Source organism: Elgaria multicarinata, chromosome 11 (genome assembly GCF_023053635.1).
Source record: "Elgaria multicarinata webbii isolate HBS135686 ecotype San Diego chromosome 11, rElgMul1.1.pri, whole genome shotgun sequence".
Classification (NCBI taxonomy): Eukaryota; Metazoa; Chordata; class Lepidosauria; order Squamata; family Anguidae; genus Elgaria; species Elgaria multicarinata.
This window is the reverse complement of record NC_086181.1, coordinates 39,998,409-40,018,145: the sequence shown is the minus strand read 5'-3', so window position 1 is coordinate 40,018,145 and position 19,737 is coordinate 39,998,409. Positions and strand designations below refer to the sequence as shown.

The window sequence follows — 19,737 nt, the reverse complement described above, 5'->3', positions numbered from 1 at the left end:
CAACAAATATAAAAATGTGAAGCCCTCGGTAGCAAACCGCTCCCAATATCTAATTAAATTATGCGCGCTATTCCCCCCTCCCATTCTTTCAAATCGTGGGCATCTCACTAGATTCTACGATACTTAATGCTGCAAAACAGAATAAATAAATGCGCTTCACTCATCTAGTAAAAGCATTTTAGGGTAGAATACTTACCTCGGAGTAAATCCCATTGAACGTAATAGTGCTTACTTCTAAGTAGGCCTAATCTATTAAAAAGCACAAACAAAACGTTTGAAAACCCAAATCTACTATGCGCTATTTTAAGAGGCATTTTCCCCTCTGTGACCTGTAGAATCATAGAATAGCAGAGTTGGAAGGGTCCTACAAGGCCATCTAGTCCAACCCCCTGCTCAATGCAGGAATCCACCCTAAAGCATCCCTGACAGATGGTTGTCCAGCTGCCTCTTGAAGGCCTCTAGTGTGGGAGAGCCCACAACCTTAAATCAACTCAAAGTACATCCTCGCGCTGCATTTGGTTTCATTAAAGAACTTCTCTTTCAAATTAAAAGAAACATCTTTACTTAGAAGCAAGTCCTAGAGATTAATGGAGTTTACTCAAGTAAAGCAGTAGTCTGCAGCCTAATCAATTAATATCCTTTTATTCAGTCTTACTATTTATTTTTTACATTTCTATACCATAGCCGGAGCTCTCTGGGCGGCTTAATGTCTAACACTCTTGAATAATCCTAAATTTTGTGACAGAATAATTTTTAATAGTGGTTTGAGAGGCAAATAGCTTTTCCTCCTGCAGTTACCTCACGTATAGAAATAGATAAAACTTTGTGACTTTACAGTAGCGAAGCACTTTTATATCCAGTTTTAAGACTCATGTCAAAGCTAGACCTAAGGTTTATCCTGGGGTCATCCAGGGTTCGCCCCTGCCTGAGCACTGGATCCTGTGTCACCTAGGTGAACAGGTTTGACCCCTGGACGATCCAGGGATAAACCTTAGGTCTAGCTATGGCCTAAGACTAAACACTTGATGAAATCACTTCCCCTCCAAAACACAGGCTAATAAAAATGTTTAGGGTAACTCAATTGCAACAATTCACTCCTGGGTTTTCCAAATGAACATCAACTCTTTCCCGACTAAGTGGGTGGCTCTTAAAAGAGCCTTTGTCATTCTTTTGAGGATCTTCTTCTGTGGAGCAGCGCTGCAATTAAGCCCTCTCGCCACGGATGCGCCGGGCCAGCTGGATGTCCTTGGGCATGATGGTGACGCGCTTGGCGTGGATGGCGCACAGGTTGGTGTCTTCGAACAGGCCCACCAGGTAAGCCTCGCTGGCCTCCTGCAGCGCCATCACGGCCGAGCTCTGAAAGCGCAGGTCGGTCTTGAAGTCCTGCGCGATCTCTCGCACCAGGCGCTGGAAAGGCAGCTTGCGGATCAGCAGCTCGGTGGACTTCTGGTAGCGACGGATCTCTCTGAGCGCCACGGTGCCGGGCCGGTAGCGGTGAGGCTTCTTCACGCCTCCGGTGGCCGGGGCGCTTTTCCTGGCCGCCTTAGTGGCCAGCTGCTTGCGCGGGGCTTTCCCGCCGGTGGACTTGCGAGCCGTCTGCTTGGTACGAGCCATCCTCCCGCAGAAGTAACCAGACCGGACTGAATAAGCAAATGCGCAGAACGTTGAGCCCCGGCAGGGCTTTTATAGCCAACACGTTCCTCGCTGATTGGCTGAAATAGAAACAATAGAACCGTTGCAGAGTTTGAATTTCCCGGGCTAGGCAGGGATTGGACAGAATTAGAAAAATACCCCAATCTGATTGGCTCTATTTGGGGCCTTTTATTCGTTTTTATCCCTTTTCCTTATCCAATCTGCCTTACGAGGAAAATGCCATATCTGTTTCTGGCTCCACAGAACCATTTGTGCTCATGTGGCTTCGTTTATATAGAATCAGAGTCTAGGACAGGGCTTTGCCCCAAAGACTGTGCAGTCTAAATCTTGGTGGGTGAGGAGAAGTAAGCGAGGGTAACCAACCAATAGAGGGGCAAAGAAGTTAGAGGCAAAGAGAACAGCTAACAGGTAGTCGCACTTGTATAGTTCTAGCCTGTTCTAAAACAATTAAACAAGTATTACTAGATTCACAGAGCAATCCTATGGAAACTGCTCAACAGAAAGCGTCACTTACTTCAATGGGTCTTACTCCCAGGTAAGTGTGCATAGGAATGCAGCCTAAGAGGAGTGAAATATGTATTGCAGATTAAATTTCTCCCTTCTGCTGCTTAGTCGATAGTCCAGGACTCTTAAGGATGCCATCCTATGCATGTTTAGATAGAAAAAAATGTCCAACGTGGCTGGCTGGGGCATGCTGGAAGTTGTAGAACTTTTCTGTCCTTAATGGTACTGTCACTCATGCTGGCTCCCTTCACCCTGGTGCCAAATTTAATGAATAACAGGTTGCTTTTTCTTTCTCATTTGCATGCAAAGTTATCACACTATTTCCTATTCAAGTTGAAGCTACCATGGCTTCTTTCTTCCCAGCACTAAGGGCAATAAACACCTGAAGCTGTAACTTCAGCCAGTGTGGCATAGCGTTTAGAGTGTTGGACTGAGAGTCAGGAGATCTGGGTTCTAGTCCCCACTTGGCCATAGAAGCTCACTGGGTGACTTTGGGCCAGTCTCAGGCCTTAGCTAGACCTAAGGTTTATCGGGGGGGGGGGTCATCCCTGCATGCTCGAAGGATCCCTGTGTGCAGGGATGACCCCGAGACGATCCCTGGATAAACCTTAGGTCTAGCTAAGGCCTCAGACTCTCAGCCCAACCTATCTCACAGGGTTGTTGTGAGGATAAAATAGAGAGGGGGAAGATTATGCTGACTTGGGTTCCTTAAGGAAGAACAAGGCAGGATATAAATGTAATAAATAACTTCACAGGTTGCATAAATGTCAGTATGCCTCTTAAAGTTAGATCTTCCATAGTACTGATGGGTCTTAAGCCTGAACATAAGAGGAGCCCTCTTTTATCAAACCAAAGGCCTGTCTAGTTCAGCATCATTTGGGTTGTCCTTCTCTGCACCTTTTCCAGTTTGGGAATATTTTTTGAGGTGCAGTGGCCCGAACAGTGTGCAGCATACCAACCGGGGTCATGCCATAGATTCGTATAAAGGCATCATGATATTGACATCTTTATTTTTGACCCCTTTTCTAAAGATCCCCAACATAGAATTTGCCTTTTTCACAGCATCCACACCCTGGGTCATTGTTTTCATTCAGGTATCCACCATGACCCCAAGATTTCTTTTTTGGATAATCACCACCAGTTGAGATTCCATCAGCACATATCTGCATGTAGGATTTTTTTTTTGAGCCAATATATATTATTTTACACTTAACTACATTGAACGAGATCTACCATTTCGTTAGACATTCACCCAATTTTGAGAAATCCTTCTGGAGTTTTTTGTAGCCCTCTTTTTTCTGTTTTTATCACTCTAAATAACATGATGTTATCATTCAAATTGGCCATTTTACTATTCTCCCCCTAACTCCAGATTATTTATGAACAAGTTAAAAAGCATTTGTCCCAATACAGACTCTTGGGAAACACAACTTCTTACTTTGTTGACTGTGAGAAAAATATGTAACACATCCCTAAGATCAGCCTCTGTACCAGAGGAATGGAGAATGGCCAATGTAACACCAATTCTTAAAAAGGCATGCAGGAGGAAACCGGGAAATTACAGGCCAGATAACTTAATATCTGTTTCAAGGAAATAGGTTGAAAGTATTAATAAATATAAAATTAGTAAGCATATAGACGGACAAGCCCTGGTCTCAAGTTGTTTAGAGCTTCAGTATAACTATAACCTGATCGAATCTAAGCTGGCAGTGACTGACCAAGAAAGAAGACTTGGGATTGAAAATGTCAACCCAGTGTACAGCTGCTGTGAAAAAGGAAAATTCCATGCTAGGCATAATTAGGAAAGGAACTGAAAAAACTGTCAAGAACAAATCTATGGTGCAACCACACTTAGAATGCTGCGTACAGTTCTGGTCACCACATCTGAAAAAAAGGACATTATTGAGTTGGAAAAAGTGCAACAAAAATATTCAACGGGCTGGAGCAACTCCCCTATGAGGAAAGGTTACAACAACTGGAATTGTTTAGTTTAAAAAACAGTAAGGGGAGACATGATAGGGGTATACAAAATTATGCATTGTGTGGAGGAATTGGATAAGGACATATTTTTCTCCCTCTCTCACAATACTAGAATTCAGGATCATCCCACGAAGCTGATTGGTGGGAGATTCAGGACAAATAAAAGGAAGTACTTCTTCACGCAGCACATATTTAAACTATGGAAAACTCTTCCACAAGATGTAGTGATGAGGCCTTAAAGGGGACAAATTCATGGAAGATGAGGCTATTAGTCCTGATGGTCTATATGCTTCCTTCAGTATTAGAGGCACTATGATTCTGTATATCAGTTGCTGGGTGCTGCATGTGGATTTCCCCTGGGTAGCTGCTTGGCCACTATGTGAACAGAATGCTAGACTCAATAGACTCTTGGTCTGATCCAGCATGGCTGTTATGTTCTAAAGTTGAAAGCAATGGATAGAAGGTGCAGGGAAGCAAATTTCTGCTAAACATTAAGAAAGATACTGTTAGTTTTACTCTCCTCTGTGCCTGTTTGGTGCATTATCTTCTTCTTATTGTTTTATTATGATTCTATTAGAATGTAAGCCTATGAGGCAGGGTTTTGCTATTTTATTGTTTTACTCTGTACAGCACCATGTACATTGATGGTGCTATATAAAATAATGATGATGATGATGATGATGATGATGATGGAGGTGCTGGCATCTTTTTGCAGATATTTTAAGGGTGGCTGAATACCCATCTACAAGGATACTACACTTGCATCCTGCACTGAGTAGATATCCTCATCCCACTCTGTTTCTGTGACTGCATGCACTTTTAGGGAGCAATCCTATGCCTCTTTAGATGGAAAAAGTTCTACAACTTTTAGCATCCCTCAGCATTTTCTATCTAAAGATACAAAGATTGCATCCTTACTCTCATCTAACAGGGCTGTTATGTTATATTTATGTAGAAGGAAGTCCAGTTAAGGAGCAGGATTTGCACAGGATTGAACCATAAATATGCCAGTCTACCCTAATGTTTTGGTCAAATGAATGTTGACCTTACAGATACAGCAATCATTGAGAAACACTGAACATGTATTTCACACCATGAGTTAGCCAGCTCTTTCAGTGACATTGTGAGGGCTCTTAAAAGAGCCTTTGAGACTGGACCAGTTACTGGGATTTTTAAAAAAATATTTTACTTGCTCTTGGTTTTATGGCTTTCAGTTTTCTTGGGCAAAAGGACAGCCTGGATATTAGGCAAAACTCCTCCCTGAGCAATAGTGACTTTGCCCAAAAGCCTGTTCAGTTCTTCGTCGTTGCGGATAGCAAGCTGGAGATGTCGAGGAATAATCCTTGTCTTCTTGTTATCTCTAGCAGCATTGCCGGCCAGCTCCAAGATTTCTGCCGTCAGATATTCCAGCACCGCAGCCAGGTAAACCGGCGCCCCGGCTCCGACGCGCTCTGCATAATGCCCTTTGCGCAGCAAACGATGCACTCGGCCTACCGGGAACTGGAGCCCAGCACGAGAAGAGCGAGTCTTCGCCTTAGCCCTCACTTTACCTCCTTGTTTGCCACGACCAGACATTTTCTTTGCAAAGCTCTGTCGCTACAATCAGAGCAATGTTCTCAAACCCAGCACCGTGGACCGCTTTATCCCCTGCCTCGGGCTTGCAAACAATGAATCCTGATTGGTTAGTGTGCTTGAAGCACATGCTTTTAGTTAGCAAATGTGAATTGAGTAGCTTTTTCCTTATCCCCATTGGTTGGGCAGTGTGTGTGGCCTGCCCAATGGCAATGGAGGAAATAGTATCAGGCATTTCTAAACGAATGGTGAGTGAGGTTAGCTGGTCTGGACAACCAATAGTGCGCGAAGAGATTGAAAATGCTAATTGGAATGAGATTAGTATAAATTGAGTGGCTCCGCGCTTTGGAACTCCTTCATTGCTGAAGAAAGTTGGATTTTGTTGCCATGCCTGAGCCAGCCAAGTCCGCGCCTGCGGCTAAGAAGGGGTCCAAGAAGGCCATCACCAAGACCCAGAAGAAGGGGGACAAGAAGCGCAAGAAGAGCAGGAAGGAGAGCTACTCCATCTACGTCTACAAGGTGCTCAAGCAGGTCCACCCGGACACCGGCATCTCCTCCAAGGCCATGAGCATCATGAACTCCTTCGTCAACGACATCTTCGAGCGCATCGCCGCCGAGGCTTCCCGCCTGGCCCACTACAACAAGCGCTCCACCATCACCTCCCGGGAGATCCAGACCGCTGTGCGCCTTCTCTTGCCCGGGGAGCTGGCCAAGCACGCCGTGTCCGAAGGCACCAAGGCCGTCACCAAGTACACCAGCTCCAAGTAATTGATTATTCCACTAAACGAACCCAAAGGCTCTTTTAAGAGCCACCCAACTTGTCAAGAAAAGAGTTAAGAGCACTTGTGTTTTACCTCCGTGTTAAAAAGATAAATATGGGAACAGGGGTTGGCTTGATATACTAGGTTCCTAAATTTGTAAGTGGGGTAATAGTGAAATTCAAACACTTTAGCACTTCCTTGAGTCTGAGCTTAATCAGCAGAAAATTTCAGGTAGATTGTACCGCACCCAATAAATAGCTGATGGTTTATTTTATTTTATTTTACTACATGGCTTAGTTTTTATTTATTTTTATTTATTACATTTTTATACTGCCCAATACCCGAAGCTCTCTGGGTGGTTCACAAAAATTAAAACCATAATAAAACAACCAACAGTTTAAAAACACAAATACAAAATACAGTATAAAAAGCACATTTGGGTACAGCACTCAGACTTGAATTGCTAAGGGCTGGATCCAAAATTGATCATACTTAAAACCAAGGGGACTTAAGTTAGTCATTGATTTCAATAAGACTACTTTTAAGTGGTTACATCTGGAGTGGATGCAACCCTAATGCTGCAAACTTATAACCATTTACCTAGAAGTAAGTCCCACTGAACTCAATGGGACGTCTGAGTAGTCTTCTGTACTTGCGGTTTTGCATATACTAATATCTAATGCAATTTTTAAAGGACACACTAAAATAGCAATTGGTTTAGGCAAGTTAACTTCGCAATGAAGGCTCACTTCTTTCCACTTTAAATACACACTTGTTACTTCTTTATAGTGGGAATCTTTGTATCTTTAATTAAGACTCGGAGCCTATGCCCACTTTCCTGTGTGTAAGCTCCATTTTACTCAATGGAGCTTCCGTGTAGTTTTAGAATTGCATAGTAAAGTAACAAAATTGCATTGGGTGCTGGTATATCATTAATGGATGCAGATGGGGGGAAGAGTTTATACTTTTACAATGCTGGACTTGGAGCATTGTCTTTCTGAAATGTAAAATATGCTGTTTTTCTTGTGGATGAGACGCTTTGGTGTCATCTTGCAGCGGCTTTTCATTTTGGAGGAAATTGTGAAAAATCAACACTTTATGTTTCTACAACCACATGATACTCACAGAGCGGCGACAGCTACAGGCCGGTTAGCTCAGTTGGTTAGAGCGTGGTGCTAATAACGCCAAGGTCGCGGGTTCGATCCCCGTACGGGCCAGTTTTGTTTTATTCCTATTTAATTATTTTTATTTTAATATATTTCATTTTTATGCCACAGTAAATGGCTTAGTGCTCAATTTCGAGCCCAATTAATAAATATTCCTGTCCAGAGTATCTAATAGAATGAATTCTTGCTGCTTCCTTCTAAAGCCAACAAATCTTTGCTTTACACTTGCAGAAATGTATTAGGTGGGGGAAAAAGTCACAGCAGCCCCTTGAATTGAGTTGCCTCTCTTTCAATTTCTGCTTGAGGAATTCGGGGGTGGGGAATCTATCGTACTTTAAAAGATAAATTAAAAATTAATTAATTTAAAAGTTATTGTATTTGCGTTGGCCGGGAATCGAACCCGGGTCAACTGCTTGGAAGGCAGCTATGCTCACCACTATACCACCAACGCTTGTATTTTCCAGGTCTCCTAAAATTCCTTCTATAGCTAAAACCAAGAATTTCCAATGTGTAGAAAAGCAAAGAAATAATCGAAAGTCTGGCGAAGCCAGTGGTTAAAAGTTATTTAAAAGGAGAGATAATCTGCAACTCTCGGTAACTGAACTGATAGGATGGAGACAATACCATATACTAGATGTGGCAAGAGATGAGTTTTGCTTTATCATCCAGTGTATCTACTGTGCTGAAGCACTAGCTGGTTTTTTCCTTCTAGTTTCAAGTTATTTTTCTGTGTCACTGCCTCTGTTGGTAGCCTTTAAATTCTGAGAGATTTCCTTCCTCTACCTAAGCAACTGCGGAAGAAAAGGACTTATGTCGTCTTAGATTTCTACAGTAAATAATCCTTTTATCAAAGAATGTCATAGTTTGGGGATGAATTCCTATCTACATTTATTTTCTGGAGCAGCTGTTAAAGCTTGGCCAATCTCCATCAGCTAGTGGTTCTCCAGATGTAGTGGACTACAGCTCCAGTTCGAAGAATCCTGCCACCACGAAGAATATGTCCAAACAAGCATAAACTCTCTCAGTGATGAAAATGCGAAAATGTTAGCTAGAGATTTACAAAGGGATTTTTTTTCCTCTCCATGCACTCAGATGCACATTTAGTTGTTGTTGTTGTTAGTGCAATCTAGCTGCATAGCATTTTTATGAAGCTTTTTTTTTTTAAGGACCTTACACAGCTTGAAATTCTTTCTCATTTCCAACCTGGTTATGAGCCTCACACTGCCTTGGTCACCTTGGTGAATCACCTATCTTGGGAGCTCATGATTGCCTGAATAGCCAGGCCCCCAGTATATATTCCTGGTAATCCTCTGATTAAAAACTCCATCATAAAATGCAGACATCCAATACATACAAGCCACTAATAAAATCTCACAAGTAACCATCTGGAAGTTTTTCTGATGTTCAACCTAAATCCACCTTCCTGTAACATAAGCCTGTTACTTTGTGTCCTACTGTCTTGGATAGCAGAGGACAGATGGTGGCCCTCTTCTGTGTGACAACCCAGAAGAAACTTAAAAATTTGCTATCATATCCCTCAACTCTCAGTTTTCCCTTCTCAAGGCAAAAATATCCCCATTTCCTTCAATCTTGACTCATGAGACACTGACCCTTTCTACACCTAAGGATTATCCCAGGCAAATTGTATCTCAGCATGTCTTTCAGATATCTCAGCCTGGCTGCTTCATCGTCGTTTGAAACTTAATATGGCAAAAACTGAACTGCTTGTTTTTCCTCCTAAACCTTCTCCTCACCTCTCATTCTCTCTTACTGTCAACGATGTCACGCTTACTCCGGTCAAGGAAGCTCGTAGTCTTGGCTTTATATTTGATTCCTCGCTCTCCTTTATTCCTCATATCGAGGCAATAGCTAAATCCTGTCGTTTCTTCCTGTATAATATTGCCAGGATTCAACCATTTTTGTCTGTCTCTTCTGCCAAGACTCTCGTTCACGCACTGGTTATCTCTCGGTTGGACTACTGCAACCTTCTTCTCTCTGGCCTTCCCTCGTCTCACATCAGTCCGCTGGTCTCTGTCCACCACTCTGCCTCTAAGATCATCTTCTTGGCCCGCTGCTCTGACCATGTCACTCCACTTCTGAAATCTCTTCATTGGCTTCCAATTCACTCCAGAATCCAATATAAACTTCTCCTGCTGACCTTCAAAGCTTTTCACGGTCTAGCTCCTTCCTATCTCTCCTCTCTCATCTCACACTATTGCCCCGCTCGTGCTCTCCGCTCCTCTGATGCCATGCTTCTCGCCTGCCCAAGGACCTGCACTTCCCTTACTCGGCTTCGTCCTTTTTCTTCTGCTGCCCCTTATGCCTGGAATGCTCTTCCAGAACACTTGAGAACTACCAACTCAATCACAGCTTTTAAAACTCAGCTAAAAACTTTTCTTTTCCCTATAGCTTTTAAATATTGAGTTTGTTCTGACTCTATACTGTTAGCCTCACCCTACCCGGTGCCTGTTTACACTTATTATTATTATTATTATTATTATTTATTTATATAGCACCATCAGTTCCCTCCTTACTGTTTACTACAACTTTATTAGATTGTAAGCCTATGCGGCAGGGTCTTGCTATTTACTGTGTAATCTGTACAGCACCATGTACATTGATGGTGCTATATAAATAATAATAATAATAATAATAATAATAATAATAATAATCATCCCTGCCTGCTCCCGGGATCCCCTGTGTGTCAATTCGATGCTCAGGGATGATCCTGGGACGATCCAGGGCAGCAGCTGTGTAGGAACAGCCTTAGTTTCTAGTCCCCTGATCATCTTTGTTGCCCTTCTTTGAACTCATTCCAATTTATCTGAACCCTTCGTAAAGTGTGGCATCCAGAACTGGACATAGTATTTGAGATATGGGGCTCATCTACACCAAGCAGGATATTCCACTATGAAAGTGATATATAAAAGGCAGAAGCCACACTACTGCTTTATAGCGGTATTGAAGTGCACTGACAACTATTGGGGCCCATTGAGACATACTATACATCACTTTCATACTGCTATATGCTGCTTGGTGTGGCTCCTTCCTTTTATATACCTCTTTCATAGCGGAATATCCTGCTTGGTGTAGATGAGCCTGGGGTCTGCCAGTGCAGAGTAGACTGGAAGTATTCATTCCCATGATTTTGAAACCTAGAATTGCATCTACCTGTTTTGCAGCCACATCACACTGCCAGCTCATATTCAGCTTGTGATCAACTACAACTCCAAGATCCTTTTCACACATATTGTTCTCAAGCCAGGTGTCTCCCATCATATAACTGTCCATTTGATTTCATCTTCCTAAAGGAAGGACTTTGCACTTTTATTATTGCATTTATATCCCACCTTCTTTCCTATAAGGAACCTATCTCTGTTAAATTTCATTATCTTATTTTCTGTCCAGTATTCTAGCCTGTCAAGATAATGTTACATTTTGTTTCTATTTTCTAACATATTAGCTATCTATTCCACCCAATTTTGTGTCCTCTAAAAAATTGATAAGCATTCCACCCACTTCTTCCTCCAAATCATTAATAAAAATGATGTCCCAGAACCACGTGGCACCCTACTTGATGCCACCCTCTAGTTAAAAGTGGAACCATTCTATATTCGTGTAATACTTTCGATCTTCTTCTAAAACCCTATGCCTGAAAAACAAAAGCTCTGCAATATTTGTGTCCATCGTTTTAAACCAGGGGGATGTGGCAACTCATTATTATATATCCCCCAGATATCCACACCAGTTCCCCCCAGGAGAAACAATTTCTTCCGTGTATCTTGGAATGCCCCGCCAAAATACTTGCTCCAGGTGAGGCTCGAACTCACAACCTCGGCATGGCTCTGACCAGTACTGCTATATAAGTACCGCGCGCTAACCGATTGCGCCACTGGAGCTGTGCATAGGCAAAAAAAATAGTGACGTTTCAACAGGCTCTATAATATGACCATAGATGTTGAAGTTGATGGTTTAAGATGCTTTTATCATGACGAGGTCTTTTAAATCGATCTAACCTTCATTCTCAGAATGATCTATCTGTCAGATGCTTTTTAGGTTAATATTCAAAGTTAGCTGATGGCATCCATTTCAGATGGATTTTATTTGGAGGGGGGCTATTTAATACCAGCCTCCATGAAGCTTTCCATTTTTAACCAAAGTGGGGTTAACCAAAGTGGGGTTTCTTCAAAAAGAAGAAATAGCGTCTCATGGTATAATATTCCCCACTCACCATTCAGTGCTATGAGGCAATGAAAATGCTCAGACTTTAGTGGGCTGTTTGGATTCCCTCTTCCACCCACACCCACCTTAGTTTCCCCCCCCCCCGCCTATGTACTTCTTCACAACCCCAAAATAGGTTCAGCACCTTGGATCGCTCCTTTACAGTTCTGGTTCGTTCTGACTGAAAGCCAGAATGGATTCACAGCCCCACCGAAATCGGAGTCACCAGCCTCCAATGCTCCTGCATTTTTGAGGTTCCCTCAAGGCTTCATCTTGTGTGTGCATGGTGCCTCCTTTTTAGCTACGTGAGAACTGGCACGCTGAGAATGTATTCCCTAGGAGTATATTTTGCTGCTTTTAAGAATGATTAAAGTTCAGTATGTTGACAATTGAAACTTTTCCTTTCTTTTTCTGAGTTATTAAAGCTCGTTACTTGAATATATTAAAATGAAGGATGGCACACCTAGACACCCCCTGATGTTATTTTAAAAGAAATAAAATTAAAATGTATGGGGCTCGTCCGGGATTTGAACCCGGGACCTCTCGCACCCAAAGCGAGAATCATACCCCTAGACCAACGAGCCAGCTGGAACAATGTTCTTGTTAGATACTTACAACTATAAGAAGATGTAGAAAGTTGCACAAAGAAATATATAAGTTCTTGATCAAGACACAGCATTAACTGCTACCAGGAACAAAGCGAGACAACAAGACCTCTTCCAGTAAAACTTTTTGATTTCAGACTTCCTCAGATTTGCGCCACCTAGTGGCCCTGAATATTGGTTTATTCCATTCTCCCCCGCCTGTGAGAATTCCCGTCATCACGAGCAAAACACTATTAGGGTGTAATCCTAAATATGTTTAGACAGAAAATAGTCCTACAGCTCTCAGCATTCCCTAGTCATGCTTTTTTTCTGTCTAAACATGTATAGGATTGTCCCGTAATATACCTTCTTTCACTACTATGCTGAAAACATTTTCCTGATTTTTTTTAAAATTGAACCAATTAAGAAATCAAAAGGCAATTTATAGTATTTCATGTACAATGCTTCTTCATCTCAGATAAGGATGTTAATCCAAAAAAGTCATTTAGATTTTTGTAACTGTTCTGTATCTCAACTTTTTGCTCCCCAGACTAAAGTGGAGATGAGTATAAACACGATAAGAAGGTAGAACATCTATTGAAATATGCAAAAATTCTCGAAAAAGTACATTTGTATCTGATTAACTGGACAGTGTCCAAGAAAGTTTGTTAGAATAAATGCATTAGCCAAGAGATAATTTGTTACTTCTAATTTTTACAGTCAATGTAGCAAGGGAAAGATAGCACCTTTTTTAAAAAATGTGGTAACAATTTCTAGCAGGTGGTAGTCGTGGCCGAGTGGTTAAGGCGATGGACTAGAAATCCATTGGGGTCTCCTCGCGCAGGTTCGAATCCTGCCGACTACGACTTGCATTTTTAATACTCAATTCCTCCCATTGATTCTTCCTGTTATAAAAGATATCCCAACCCATTTGCTTAAAAAACATTTTTTTAAAAAAGAACCTTGCTCTTCCTCACTTTCTTAAGCCTCCTTTTCTAAACCAAGGATTTCTAAAGTTATTATTATAATTAGAATTCACAGACTTCTCACCGATGCCCTCCTCCCTATAATTTGCACATAGTTGATTCTCAGGAACGGCAAGTTTAACAGGACCTGTGTGCATTCCAGGGAGATTAGTTCTTCCTTTCGGTTTTTTCCACTCAGGGTGTGGAGTCATTATCATATAAAAATGATAAACCTGTAAGCTTTTAAAACTTGATTTTGTTCTGACTTTATACTGTTAGTTTTACCCTACCCAGTGCCTGTTTACCCTACCCTGTGCCTGTTTGCATTCTCTTCCCCTCCTTATTGTTTCATTATGATTTTATTAGAATGTAAGCCTATGCGGCAGAGTCTTGCTATTTACTGTTCTACTCTGTACAGCACCATGTACATTGATGGTGCTATATCAATAAATAAATAAATAAATAAATAATAATAAATAATGACAGCTGAACGCACCTGTAAAATGCAAACATGTAGAAATAGCGCCACCTAGTGTATAAATTACTTTCAGATATTTCTCTGCAGTGAGAAATAAATGTAAATAGTACGTAGGGATGCTCTCTAACACGTAGTTTATGCAAGCGTTGGTGGTATAGTGGTTAGCATAGCTGCCTTCCAAGCAGTTGACCCGGGTTCGATTCCCGGCCAACGCAGAATTTATTCCTTTTTCCATTTCCTTTAAATTATTGAGGCCCCTTGTGTAGCCCTCAATAATTTAGCTATCCAGTTGTATGTAGGAATGCTATCGGTTTTATTAATAGGAAAGGCCAAGGAATGGAGAGGTGGAGAACACTATCTTAAATCCTAGCACTTTAAGGCTGCAATCCTACACCTATTGACCTGGGAATAAATCCCATTAAATTTAGTGGGGGTTACTTATGAGTAGATATGTATAGGATCACATTGTAAGAAATGTTAATCAATATGCACGCTGGACATGGATTATGGGTCAACATCCCTATAATGTTTTTTTTAAAAAAATATTCATTCTATAGCTCCCTACACTTCGGGTTTCGCTCTAGAAGCAAAGAAGTCAGAGAAACAGACAAAAATTAAACCCAATTTCCCATCTATCTGAGGCTTTCCCAGTGCACAAATTTCCGGCTGTTTCCTCGTTAGTATAGTGGTGAGTATCCCCGCCTGTCACGCGGGAGACCGGGGTTCGATTCCCCGACGGGGAGGGCTTTATCTTTTGTTTCCTAATAGTTCTAGAGAGAGTTTATTACCATATCTTTCAGATCTTCTATGCTTCAGTATGATCCAGTGTATGAACTCATATTTTGCAAAATATTTTTTTGATAAAAATCCAGTATTTAGGATAGTTCTAAGGGTATGGGATTTGTTTGCCTGTATGTTTTAGTGGAGAAGGATAGTTACAGTTACATTCCAGAAAGGTCTGGTGAAACAAACTTTCTCACTTGCGTCTGATGAATCTAAGTGTAATCCAAGAAAGCTTATGCCATAAAAATTGTGTTAGGCTTCAAGGTGTTACAAGACTCTTAGCTGCTTTTGGCAAAAGTGTTAGGCTTCAAGATGCCACAAGACTCTTTGCTGTTTTTGTCGAATGTATTACTGTTGAGACATGATTTCCTCAATCCCAACTGTAACTAAGCTGTAAAGTATAACTATATGGGACCACACCCATCTCTGTAGTAGAAGCTACCCATCTATATATAGCCTTGTTCTCAATTTAAGTCCCCCCTCCACTCCTTCTGTAATATGGGTACGTGTGTGGAAGGATAATAATAGTTACCTAACTTACAGGGCTGTTGTTGTTTTTTAAAAACCCAGTTTACAATGATTGTGAAGTCGTTCAAACATTAGAAAATGCTGTAGAAATATTAAATATTAGACAGCATATGGGGAGGATGGATCTGTCCAATTTTGCCTACATAATTAATAAAAAAAATATGTCTGAGTTAGCACTGACAGGATTGCCCTGTCAGGCATCTTGTAGATACTGATGTTACGGAAGTAGAAATCGCTTAAAAGCTTTCATACGTAAATCTGTTTAGTTTCCAACTGAGTCATATGTAGAGTACACCCATTGAAACTAATGGGACTTAAGGTAGTCATGACTAAAGTCCCACTGATTTCAACTGGTCTACTCTAAGTATGGCTAACTGCTGCCTGTTAAATGGCATCCACGCCGGGCGATCTCTCTCTCTCTCTGCAATGCGTCTCCTGTATGGTTTGGTACCTGTGTTACTGCTCGAACTTCTAAACTATTATCACGCTAAATCGTCGTTGGTAAATATTTAACTCCTAGCTCATAGTCTTGCAGACCCTGCAGAGTTTCGGAGATTCTGTTTTGAGATCATTTTATTTTGACTGGGAAATGACACTTCAAAAACCCAGGGGCTCAAAAAAAAAACCTGTTGTCATTGGATTTCCATCTCAATAGCAAACGGCTACTCTTTTCTTTGAGCCTGGCAAGCAAATGTCAGGAGAGTCTGGAGTCCTGTCCTCAGGTTCATCCCAGATATGGGCGATTCGGTGCATCGGGACTGAATGGACCCCCTGTTTTGGGGAGCGTCAGAAACACGCACAGCAGGGGCCCAGGGCACCGGGCCATAATTTTTCTGCTGCTTGGGCAGAAGGCGCGGAAACGCACCAATGGGAGCGCGGCTGCCGCCCTATAAATACCAGGCGGGCGCCTCGCCTGGCTCCATCATTTCTGCGCCTTTCTCCAGCTCTGGTGGCCGCCCAGCATCGTCCTCGGCCGGGCAGCATGACGGAAGAGGCTCCAGCCGCCCCCGCCGCGGCTCCCCCGGCGGCCAAGTCCCCCGCCAAGAAGGCCAAGAAGGCGCCGGGCGCCTCCAAGCCCCACAAGCCCTCGGGCCCCAGCGTGACGGAGCTGCTGGTGCAGGCGGTGTCGGCCTCCAAGGAGCGCGGCGGGGTCTCGCTGGCCGCTCTCAAGAAGGCGCTGGCGGCCGCCGGCTACGACGTGGAGAAGAACAACAGCCGCGTCAAGCTGGGCCTCAAGAGCCTGGTGAGCAAAGGCAGCCTGCTGCAGACCAAAGGCACGGGCGCCTCGGGCTCCTTCAAGCTCAACAAGAAGCAGCAGGCCGAGGGCAAGGCAGCGGTGTCCTCCAAGAAGAAGCCCACGGCGACCACGGCCAAGAGCAGGAAGCCCACAGCCAAGAAACCTGCCACCGGCGTGGCCAAGAAGAAGGCCAAGAAACCCACGGCCAAGAAGAGCCCCAAGAAAGTGGCCAAGAAGCGCTCCGCTGCCATGGCGTCGGGTGCCAAGAAGGTGGCCAAGAGCCCACAAAAGGCCAAGGCCAAGAAAGCACCCAAGACCCAAGCCAAAGTTGTCAAGCCCAAGGCGAAAGCCAAGGCGCCCAAAGCCAAGGTGGCCAAGACGAAGAAGGCAGCGCCCAAGAAGAAGTGAAGTGAAGGCGCTCTTGGGAGCTGCGCTTTTTGGTGAATCCCCAAAGGCTCTTTTAAGAGCCACCCACAAATTCACAGAAAGAGCCCAAGTCCTTGGGAAGGTCTCTGTGTGCCTTTATGTTGAATTGCAACGTATCCATCCTTTTGGCACTGGAACCCCCATTCAGGTGCAGTGTTTCAGCAAGCCACACTGTTGACATAAGGATGCTATTTGACAAGCAGGACTTCCTTCCCCCTGTATTTTTATCAACAGGGTGACATAATTGTGTTTCCAAGAAAATACCTAAGCTTTAAACTCAAGGTGGATGGGGGAAGAATTTGGGCATGCGAAGTGACAGCTGAATCCTCTGCACGTTTTTTTAATTCATTCCACTAGTTCAATAAGCCTTACTCCCAGGGAAGCCTGAATACGAGCTTTTGTATCAACATTTTACCCAATGCGAAATTAGGAATTTATATGGATAAAACTTGTAGGTGTAAGACACAGTGGCAAACAGTCTTTCTGTTCTCAGCCTCCGCACGAATTGCAATACTTGTTGCAATCTCACTGGGCTGAAAATAATGGGTTCACCAGCACATTCACTCCCGGGTCTTCCAAATGAACATCAACTCTTTCCCGACTAAGTGGGTGGCTCTTAAAAGAGCCTTTGTTATTCTTTTGAGGATCTTCTTCTGAGGAGCAGCGCTGCAATTAAGCCCTCTCGCCACGGATGCGCCGGGCCAGCTGGATGTCCTTGGGCATGATGGTGACGCGCTTGGCGTGGATGGCGCATAGGTTGGTGTCTTCGAACAGGCCCACCAGGTAAGCCTCGCTGGCCTCTTGCAACGCCATCACGGCCGAGCTCTGGAAGCGCAGGTCGGTCTTGAAGTCCTGCGCGATCTCTCGCACCAGGCGCTGGAAAGGCAGCTTGCGGATCAGCAGCTCGGTGGACTTCTGGTAGCGACGGATCTCTCTGAGCGCCACGGTGCCGGGCCGGTAGCGGTGAGGCTTCTTCACGCCTCCGGTGGCCGGGGCGCTTTTCCTGGCCGCCTTAGTGGCCAGCTGCTTGCGCGGGGCTTTCCCGCCGGTGGACTTGCGAGCCGTCTGCTTGGTACGAGCCATCTCTCTTTCTCTTACAAAAACTTTAGCCTGCTCACTAAACAAAGAACAACTGGAAAGGACCACGTTCACCTCCTCGCTATTTATAGCCAACTCTCCCTCTGCTGATTGGTTGAGGCCAACAAATGTGTATTCCACCACCCCTTAGAGTTTGGATTTCCCGCGCAAATCCAATGCCTTCCCTTCTCTCTTCTTGCAGCTTATTTGCGTTTGATGTTTTCCTAGTAACTCCATTCGACTTTCAAACGCCGTTTTAATTCCAGGAGTGAAGGGGTAGTAGCTCACCATTGATGTTCTCAAGAGCCGTATATCTCTGCTTCCCAGGAATATTGTAACGCTGTGGTGAGCAACAGTGTAAGGTGTCATTTTAAAAGCTCAACAAGCTGATACTTTTTAGCATATATATAGTACGTCTAATGAAAGCTGGTGGCTCTGATTTTGGTGTGAATAAGAACGTAAGGGCCATGCTGGATCAGACCGAGGGCCCATCTAGTCCAGCACTCTGTTCACACAGTGGACAACCAGCTGTCAACCAGGAACCACAAGCAGGACATGGTGCAACAGCACCCTCCCACCCATGTTCCCCAACAACTAGTGTATACAGGCTTACTGCCTCTGAGTGGAGCTAGCGCATAGCCATCAGGACTATAGCTATTGATAGCCTTCTCCTCCAATAATTTATCCAATCCCCTTTTAAAGCCATCCAAAGTGGTGGCCACACATCTTGTGATAGTGAGTTCCATAGTTTAACACTGCGCTGTGTGAAGAAGTACTTCTGTTTATCTGTCCTGAATCTCCCACCAATCAGCTTCATGTATTCTAGTATTTTGAGAGAGGGAGAAAAATGTCTCCCTATCCACATTCTCCAAACCAAGCATAATTTTGTACACGTTCTACCATGTCTCCCCTCAGCCTCCTTTTTGCCAAGCTGAACGATCCCAGCTCTTGAAACCTTCCCTTATAGGAGAGAATCCATTCTGGATTTCGGTCAGAACTCTAAAGGAGCAATCCAAGGTGCTGAACCTATTTTGGAGATAGGGTTCAGCACCTTGATAGCTCCTTTAGAGTCCTTCCTAGTTCTGACTGAAAACCAGCATGGACTCATGGGCCCAACGAAATCGGAGCCGCCAGCCTCCACTGATTATGCCTGTCCCCTAAAGCAGGGGTGAGCAGAAAGATATCCAGATGTTTTGGACTTCAATTCCCAGAAGTCCCTGCAAGCATGGCCAATGGCCAGGAATTCTGGGAGTTGAAGTTCAAACCATCTGGAGATCTACTTGCTGCCCACCCCTGGTGTAAAGTCACATTAACATAATTCCTTTATTAGACCAATTAAATTTCATGCAATTTTACTAATTTCACAAGTTATTAAAACATAATAAACGATGGTTAATGTAAGCCACCTTGAGCACTACCATACAAAATAAAATAATAAAAAGGCAGGGGATATGTTGATTAAACATAAGAGTGAGCAAGTTTTCAAATTCACAAGGATTCATCATGAAGTTGGAAACTAATTAAAAAGAAAATAGGTCACAGGAGAAAGGAAAATCTGTTATTCAGTACACTTGTCAGCCTAAAGGTGTTTCGAGGTTTGGTAGCGTGGCCGAGCGGTCTAAGGCGCTGGATTAAGGCTCCAGTCTCTTCGGGGGCGTGGGTTCGAATCCCACCGCTGCCAGTTGTCTTTTTCTTAATTTTTACCTTATCTGATTTTTAAAATAAATATTTACAGCACAATTTTGCACAGGCTTATGGAGAATTAAGTCCCATTCAGTTCAATAAGGCTAATTTCTAAGTAA

At 43.3% G+C, this 19,737-nt stretch overlaps 3 protein-coding genes and 8 non-coding genes across 11 annotated transcripts; 7 read left to right on the top strand and 4 right to left on the bottom strand.

Annotated features, from left to right (window-relative positions):
* Positions 1-5,322: 5,322 nt before the first annotated feature.
* LOC134406403 (histone H2A.J) lies at positions 5,323-5,712 on the bottom strand. The gene has a single exon (XM_063137822.1). It carries the CDS (start codon positions 5,710-5,712, stop codon positions 5,323-5,325), a length of 390 nt encoding a protein of 129 aa, XP_062993892.1.
* A 384-nt stretch (positions 5,713-6,096) lies between these two features.
* On the top strand, positions 6,097-6,511 carry LOC134406405 (histone H2B 1/2/3/4/6-like). The gene has a single exon (XM_063137824.1). It carries the CDS (start codon positions 6,097-6,099, stop codon positions 6,475-6,477), a length of 381 nt encoding a protein of 126 aa, XP_062993894.1. The 3' UTR covers positions 6,478-6,511.
* A 1,102-nt stretch (positions 6,512-7,613) lies between these two features.
* On the top strand, positions 7,614-7,687 carry TRNAI-AAU (transfer RNA isoleucine (anticodon AAU)). The gene has a single exon. It is a non-coding gene; the product is annotated as a tRNA-Ile (tRNA).
* Positions 7,688-8,015: 328 nt separating this feature from the next.
* Positions 8,016-8,087, bottom strand: TRNAG-UCC (transfer RNA glycine (anticodon UCC)). The gene has a single exon. It is a non-coding gene; the product is annotated as a tRNA-Gly (tRNA).
* Positions 8,088-11,441: 3,354 nt separating this feature from the next.
* TRNAI-UAU (transfer RNA isoleucine (anticodon UAU)) lies at positions 11,442-11,535 on the bottom strand. Its single transcript has 2 exons — positions 11,498-11,535; positions 11,442-11,477 (listed from the first exon to the last, which is right to left on the bottom strand). It is a non-coding gene; the product is annotated as a tRNA-Ile (tRNA).
* Positions 11,536-12,369: 834 nt separating this feature from the next.
* TRNAP-UGG (transfer RNA proline (anticodon UGG)) lies at positions 12,370-12,441 on the bottom strand. Its single transcript has one exon. It is a non-coding gene; the product is annotated as a tRNA-Pro (tRNA).
* Positions 12,442-13,224: 783 nt separating this feature from the next.
* TRNAS-AGA (transfer RNA serine (anticodon AGA)) lies at positions 13,225-13,306 on the top strand. The gene has a single exon. It is a non-coding gene; the product is annotated as a tRNA-Ser (tRNA).
* A 721-nt stretch (positions 13,307-14,027) lies between these two features.
* On the top strand, positions 14,028-14,099 carry TRNAG-UCC (transfer RNA glycine (anticodon UCC)). Its single transcript has one exon. It is a non-coding gene; the product is annotated as a tRNA-Gly (tRNA).
* Positions 14,100-14,555: 456 nt separating this feature from the next.
* On the top strand, positions 14,556-14,627 carry TRNAD-GUC (transfer RNA aspartic acid (anticodon GUC)). Its single transcript has one exon. It is a non-coding gene; the product is annotated as a tRNA-Asp (tRNA).
* A 1,550-nt stretch (positions 14,628-16,177) lies between these two features.
* On the top strand, positions 16,178-16,840 carry LOC134406400 (histone H1.2-like). The gene has a single exon (XM_063137820.1). It carries the CDS (start codon positions 16,178-16,180, stop codon positions 16,838-16,840), a length of 663 nt encoding a protein of 220 aa, XP_062993890.1.
* A 2,694-nt stretch (positions 16,841-19,534) lies between these two features.
* On the top strand, positions 19,535-19,616 carry TRNAL-AAG (transfer RNA leucine (anticodon AAG)). The gene has a single exon. It is a non-coding gene; the product is annotated as a tRNA-Leu (tRNA).
* The last annotated feature ends 121 nt before the right edge of the window (positions 19,617-19,737 follow it).

Coding starts and splice junctions, on each gene's coding strand:
- LOC134406403 (XM_063137822.1), bottom strand. CDS start 5,712: ATGTCTGGTCGTGGCAAACAAGGAGGTAAAGTGAGGGCTAAGGCGAAG.
- LOC134406405 (XM_063137824.1), top strand. CDS start 6,097: ATGCCTGAGCCAGCCAAGTCCGCGCCTGCGGCTAAGAAGGGGTCCAAG.
- LOC134406400 (XM_063137820.1), top strand. CDS start 16,178: ATGACGGAAGAGGCTCCAGCCGCCCCCGCCGCGGCTCCCCCGGCGGCC.